The 7,611-nt window shown below is 45.9% G+C and overlaps 1 protein-coding gene across 1 annotated transcript in view; it reads right to left on the bottom strand.

Moving 5' to 3' along the window:
* slc9a2 (solute carrier family 9 member 2) overlaps nt 1-7,611 on the bottom strand; it is a 27,561-nt gene extending 19,950 nt beyond the window's left edge. Inside the window, 6 exon segments of the mRNA NM_001130994.1 lie at nt 1-247; nt 830; nt 833-859; nt 862-889; nt 892-1,044; nt 7,332-7,611. The exon segment at nt 1-247 is cut by the window's left edge and continues 2 nt beyond it. Of these exon segments, the coding sequence (NP_001124466.1) occupies nt 1-247; nt 830; nt 833-859; nt 862-889; nt 892-1,044; nt 7,332-7,611 (736 nt within the window).

Here is a 7,611-nt window from a genome sequence, read left to right as displayed (position 1 = left end):
CAGTGACAGCATCGTTGAACAGGCACTCTCCAAACACCACGATGTAGAGCTGCTCGTTGACAGAGACATCCTCGAACACGCTGAGCACGGCCACTGGGTCCACAGCTGAGATGATGGCGGCAAACAGCATGTTCTCCTGAAGGTTAATGTCCTGCACCTCAAACGCCTCAATCTGACACACCGCATACAGAGACATCCCTATCCCAATGCTGTTCCACAGGGTGCCCACCACCGCAAACCAAAGCACCTGTAGGCAGAAGATGGTATGGGAACTTCCATTGTTCAATGAGGCATAACGTGAATCATTATTTGGCAAATGGTTCACCTAACAGAATGGAATAAAGCAAGTATATTTCTGTATTGGTTGAAATGTACACTAATTCTTAGAGTATTTTTTTATTTTACCCCCTTTACTCCCCAATTTCGTGGTATCCAATTGTTAGTAGTTCCTATCTCGTCTCATCGCTACAACTCCCGTACGGGCTCGGGAGAGCCGAAGATCGAAAGCCATGCGTCCTCCGAAACACAACCCAGCCAAGCCGCACTGCTTCTTAACACAGAGTGCATCCAACCCGGAATCCAGCCGCACCAATGTGTCGGAGGAAACACTGTGCACCTGGCGACCTGGTTAGCGTGCACTGCGCCCGGCCCGCCACAGGAGTCGCTAGTGCGCGATGAGACAAGGATATCCCTACCGGCCAAACCCTTCCAAACCCGGATGACGCTAGGCCAATTGCGCGTCGCCCCTTGGACTTCCAAAGGTCAGTGTCAGAGAAACCGGCCCCTTGAGTCCCTCCAGAGACCATAATTAATATTGGTATTAGCGCACCGTTCCCACGTTCTCGAAGAACGGTCGCGTGGGCATAAAGTATCCAGACTCCAGTACGATGGGAGGCAGCATGAAGAGGAAGAAGACATTGTAGCTGAGCACAGCAGGGGGCTCCTCATGGACAGAGTGCATGATGGCCCCTACAATCAGCCCAATACTGATCAGGAGACATGACTCTGGGACCCAGAAGGTAATCTTGTGGTACACATGGAAACCTGTGAGAGAAAGAGGTTGAAGGTCAGATGCTGTACATGACAGATACACTATATATACAAACGTAAGGGGACACCCCTTCAAATGAATGGATTCGGCTATTTCAGCAACATCCGTTGCTGACAGGTGTATAAAATCGAGCACACAGCCATGCAATCTCCATAGACAAACACTGGTGGTAGAATGGCTTTGCTGAAGAGATCAGTGACATTCAACGTGGCACATTCATAGGATGCCACCTTTCCAAAAAGTCATTTCGTAAAATTTCTGCCCTGCTAGAGCTGCCCCTGTCAACGGTAAGTGCTGTTATTGTAAAGTGGAAACGTCTAGGAGCAACAGTGGCTCAGCCGTGAAGTGGTAGGCCACACAAGCTCACAGAGTGGGACCGCCAAGTGCTGAATCGTCTATCCTCGGTTGCAATACTCACTAGCAAGTTCTAATCTGCCTCTGGAAGCAACGTCAGCACAAGAACTGTTCATCGGGAGCTTCATGAAATGGGATTCCATGGCCGAGCAGCCGCACACAAGCCTATGATCACCATCAAGATCTTAATTTCATACTCCTTGCGTACTCTCTCTTCATAGCCTTCTCAAAACCCATTGGAGGAGGTCAGAGGGGAGGGATTTCTGGCTTTCTCATCCAATGGGTTTTGAGAAGGAGATGAGGAGAGAGGACGCTTAGAGTATGAAATGGAGATCTTCCCTTCTTCATCATGGATGTACCACTAGTCAAGCTTTTCATACCGCATCCCCCAGCATCCGCCCGCACCGCTCCCACCCATTACTGCAGGAACTGGTCCCAAACCCACCCTCAGTCCCGCAATGTTATTGTAGGTGTATTGCCAGCCATGGTCCCAGCAATATCCCAGCAATATCAAAATGCACAAAAATAAACATAGAAATAGGTAGCATTCCCAGAAATTCTCACATGGCCCATTATATTAAGCTATCAGTATTACCTGCTATATCAGCCAATAGTCTAGACGTAGTTTGAAGAGAGCAGACACTCTCGAGCTCCCTTTTAGAAGGATGATTTTCAGACAGAGACAAATAAATGTGTAATCAATCTATTTATTAAATAAAAAGGTACAATGCTCGTTCACCATGGTAGCATATGCGCGCGTTGGGCCTTTTCCTTTTCAATGATGAATAAATATCAATATTTATTTACAGACACTGTAGTAAACTATAATCTATTCATATTTAAGTTAATTTCCTTGGAAAGAGAACTGCCACGTGATTCTCCGCCCATGCATAGGCAGCCTACTCTATTTCATTCAGACCACACACATACTAGGCACACTTGATCTCACACCCTCAACTAAGAGAGGAGAGGTAGTCTACTGAACATGAAGCAGCAAATTCTGAGTGCGTGAATAATGATACAAAGTGAGTGCTTTTAATAACAACAGGTAGACTAGGCTAACGCATACAAAGTTAACAGAGACAAAATGCATCATACCGGCACCATAAGACCGCACTCATCCAACTCTGTTAGGCCATAAGCAAACAAGAGAATGCTCAGCCTAGCCCTCCTAGGAATCGGGGACATTAATGCAGGCGAACTTAAATAAGTTTAACCAAAGTTTTACCAGCATGTCACATGTGAGGGAAAAAAACTCTAGACCACCTTCACTCAATACACAGAGATGCATACAAAGCTCTCCACCGCCCTCCATTTGGCAAATATGACCATAATTATATCCTCCTCATTCCTGCTTACAAGCAAAAACTAAAGCAGGAAGTGCCAGTGACTCGTTCAATACGGAAGTGGTCAGATGACGCGGATGCTACGCTACAGGACTGTTTTGCTAGCAGGCTGGAATATGTGGAATATGATTCATTCAACGGCATTGAGGAGTATACCACCTCAGCCATTGGCTTTATCAATAAGTGCATCGACGACGTCGTCCCCACAGTGACTGTACGTACATATCCCAACCCAGAAGCCATGGATTACAGGCAACATCCGCATTGAGCTAAAAGTTAGAGCTGACGCTTTCAAGGAGTGGGACACGAATCCAAACAACTATAAGAAATCCCGCTAAGCCCTCAGACGAACCATCAAACATGGAAAGCGTCAATACAGGATTAAGACTGAATCCGACTTGCCCGCCTCTGATGCTCGTCGAATGTGGCAGGGCTTGAAAACTATCACGGACTACAAAGGGAAACCCACACGCGAGTTGCCCAGTGACGCGAGCCTGCCAGACAAGTTAATGCCTTTAATGCTCGATTCGAGGCAAGTAAACACTGAAGCATGCACGAGAGCACCTGCTGTTCTGGATGACTGTGTGATAACGCTCTCGGTAGCCGATGTGAGCAAGACCTTTAAACAGGTCAACATACACAAAGCCGTGGGGCCAGATGATTACCAGGACGTGTACTCAAAGCATGCGTCTTCCCTGACATTTTCAATCTCTCCCTGACTGAGTCTGTAATACCTACATATTACAAGCAGACTACCATAGTCCCTGTGCCCAAGGAAGCGAAGGTAACCTGCCTAAATGATTACCGCCCCGTAGCACTCACGTCAGTAGCCATGAAGTGCTTTGAAAGGCTGGTCATGGCTGACATCAACAGCATCCTCCCAGATACCCTAGACCCACTCCAATTCGAATACCGCCCCAACAGATCCACAGATGACGCAATCTCAATAGCACTCCACACTGCCCTTTCCCACTTGGACAAAATGAACACCTATGTGAGAATGCTGTTCATTGACTACAGCTCAGTGTTCAACACCGTAGTGCCCATGAAGCTCATCACTAAGCTAAGGACCCTGGGACTAAACACCTCCCTCTGCAATTGGATCCTGGACTTCCTGACAGGCCGCCCCCAGGTGATAAGGGTAGGCAACAACACGTCTGCCAGACTGATCCTCAACAATGTGGACCCTCAGGGGTGTGTACTTAGTCCCCTTCTGTACTCCCTGTTCACCCACGACTGCGTGGACAAACACGACTCCAACACCCTCATTAAGTTTGCTGATGACACAACAGTGGTAGGCCTGACCACCAACAACGATGAGACGGCCTATAGGGAGGTGCTCAGAGAACTGGCAGTGTGGTGCCAGGACAACAACCTCTCCCTAAATGTGAGCAAGACAAAGGAGCTGATCGTGGATTACAGGAAAAGGCGGGCCGAACAGGCCCCCATTAACATCAACGGGGCTGTAGTGGAGCGGGTCGAGAGTTTCAAGTTCCTTTATGTCCACATCACCAACGGTCTATTATGGTCCAAACACACCAAGACAGTTGTGAAGAGAGCACAACAAAACCTATTCCCCCTCAGGAGACTGAAAAGATTTGGCAAGGGTCCCCAGATCCTCAAAAAGTTATTCAGCTGCACCATCGAGAGCATCCTGACCGGTTGCATCACCCACTGATATGGCAACTGTTTGGCATCTGACCGTAAGGCACTACAGAGGATAGTGCATACGGGACCAGTACATCACTGAGGCAAAGCTTCCTGACATCCAGAATCTATATAATAGGCAGTGTCAAAGGAAAGCCCATAAAATTGTCAGAGACTCCAGTCACCCAAGTCACAGACTGTTTTCTCTGCTTCCGCACGGCAAGCGGTACCAGAGCGCCAAGTATAGGACCAAAAGGCTCCTTAACAGCTTCTACCCCCAAGCAATAAGGCTGCTGAACAGCTAATCAAATGGCCACCGGACTATTACATTGACCCCCCCCCCCCCCTATTTGTTTTGTACACTGCTGCTACTCACAGTTTATTATCACTTCACTCCTACCTACATGTACAAACGACCTCTAACCTGTACCCCCACACACTGACTCTGTACCAGTACCCCCGTATATAGCCTCGTTATTGTTATGTTATTGTGTTACTTTTGATTCTTTTTTACTTTAGTTTATTTAGTAAATATTTTCTTAACTCTTCTTGAACTGCACTGTTGGTTTAGGGCTTGTAAGTAAGCACTTGTTTTTTTCAGCACATGTGACAAATAAAGTTTGATTTGATTTGATTTCTGTATTTTGAAAGTTATACAGTGGGGAGAACAAGTATTTGATACACTGCCGCTTTTGCAGGTTTTACTACTTACAAAGCATGTAGAGGTCTGTAATTTTTATCATATGTACACTTCAACTGTGAGAGACGGAATCTAAAACAAAAATTCAGAAAATCACATTGTATGATTTTTAAGTAATTCATTTGCATTTTATTGCATGACATAAGTATTTGATCACCTACCAACCAGTAAGAATTCCGGCTCTCACGGACATGTTAGTTTTTCTTTAAGAATCCCTCCTGTTCTCCACTCATTACCTGTATTAACTGCACCTGTTTGAACTCGTAACCTGTATAAAAGACACCTGTCCACACACTCAATCAAACAGACTCCAACCTCTCCACAATGGCCAAGACCAGAGAGCTGTGTAAGGACATCAGGGATAAAATTGTAGACCTGCACAAGGCTGGGATGGGCTACAGGACAGTAGGTAAGCAGCTTGGTGAGAAGGCAACAACTGTTGGCGCAATAATTAGAAAATGGAAGAAGTTCAAGATGACGTTCAATCACCCTTGGTCTGGGGCTCCAAGCAAGATCTTACCTCGTGGGGCATCAATGATCATGAGGACGGTGAGGGATCAGCCCAGAACTACACGGCAGGACCTGGTCAATGACCTGAAGAGAGCTGGGACCACAGTCTCAAAGAAAACCATTAGTAACACACTACGCCGTCATGGATTAAAATCCTGCAGCACACGCAAAGTCCCCGTGCTCAAGCCAGCACATGTCCAGGCCCGTCTGAAGTTTGCCAATGACCATCTGGATGATCCAGAGGAGGAATGGGAGAAGGTCAAGTGGTCTGATGAGACAAAAATAGAGCTTTTTGTTCTAAAATCCACTCGCCGTGTTTGGAGGAAGAAGAAGGAAGAGTACAACCCCAGGACACCATCCCAACCGTGAAGCATGGAGGTGGAAACATCATTCTTTGGGGATGCTTTTCTGGAAAGGGGACAGGACGACTGCACCGTATTGAGGGGAGGATGGATGGTGCCATGTATCGCCAGATCTTGGCCAACAACCTCCTTCCCTCAGTAAGAGCATTGAAGATGGGTCGTGGCTGGGTCTTCCAGCATGACAACGACCCGAAACACACAGCCAGGGCAACTAAGGAGTGGCCAAAATCCCTGCTGCAGTGTGTGCAAACCTGGTCAAGAACTACAGGAAATGTATGATCTCTGTAATTGCAAACAAAGGTTTCTGTACCAAATATTAAGTTCTGCTTTTCTGATGTATCAAATACTTATGTCATGCAATAAAATGCAAATGAATTACTTAAAAATCATACAATGTGATTTTCTGGATTTTTGTTTTAGATTCTGTCTCTCACAGTTGAAGTGTACCTATGATAAAAATGACAGACCTCTACATGCTTTGTAAGTAGGAAAACCTGCAAAATCGGCAGTGTATCAAATACTTGTTCTCCCCACTGTTTATCTTGAAAACTTCATTGCGGACATGCAAAACATTTTGGCAATATGTCAACAATGGACTAATGAAACAAATACCAAAAGATAGCTTCGGGGTGGAACTGTCCTTTAAGTCTAGTGGGTCTGTTGCATGTGTTAACTTCATGCAAGTTAGAGGCACCCATGATTATATATTTCTGCATTATTGTGTAGTGGAGGTTGATTAATTTCCGTTAGACCTTTCATGTCTACCTTTGTTTTTGTATTAAAATATTCTTCAACTGTGTATGTTGCTGGTTATTATCGCAGTATAATAACTGTATTATACATTGAAAATATTATGTTAAGGCTCAACTCATACAGTATGTAGAGCAGCAGTAGTAACAACCTGACATAGGGGAACTGAGAAAAATACTAGTAAATTAATCATACAGTAGTAGAGAAAGAGTACAACATGGATGTTTAATCCAATATATATAACAGTCACACTGGTATTCCATCCAGGATGAAAGGCTATGGCCCCAAGACTGATTGGACTGCACCGGTGTAAGTGCCCCTCTGCAAGGTCCCCATTAGCCCTGTAAAATGTGCCCAATTGTAAGTTAATAATTGTCTGTATCCTTTTCTCAAAATTCACTAGAAAAAACATGGGATCTGCATGCCAGCCGACCCCCATAGCAGAATGTGTCCCCCCTAATGTCTGAGTCAACCCTACAGTATGCCCTTGCCCATCAGGAATGTCACACCTTACCACGAAACTGAGGTGACTTGAAGATTGAACGGGCAAATACCTTACCTCGTATTATTTCTCACTGAGTTGTTTGTCCATGGTTGGTTACTTTGCTTACCAATCTTGGCGAATGACGCGAGCAGCACCCAAAGCGTGACCTCAAACGGCACCTGTATACGGGCATAATCCATTGTGAAGACCGGGAGATTCGAGTTCTCCGCGTCGGGAAACGCTTGTGGACCCCCCGCTGGCTTGACAGGGGGTAGGACGGTCACGGAACCAGGGGGTTTGGGTGGAATCTCCGTGTATGATCCACATGGTAGACTAAGGATAACCAATCCGATGGTTAAAAAGTTAACTGCCAGTTTCATCTGGCTAAATCCTCCCATAGTACGCAT

This window comes from Oncorhynchus mykiss, chromosome 3, assembly GCF_057628025.1.
Source record: "Oncorhynchus mykiss isolate SJ-2025 chromosome 3, ASM5762802v1, whole genome shotgun sequence".
Taxonomy (NCBI): Eukaryota; Metazoa; Chordata; class Actinopteri; order Salmoniformes; family Salmonidae; genus Oncorhynchus; species Oncorhynchus mykiss.
This window is presented reverse-complemented; position numbering and strand designations above follow the sequence as displayed.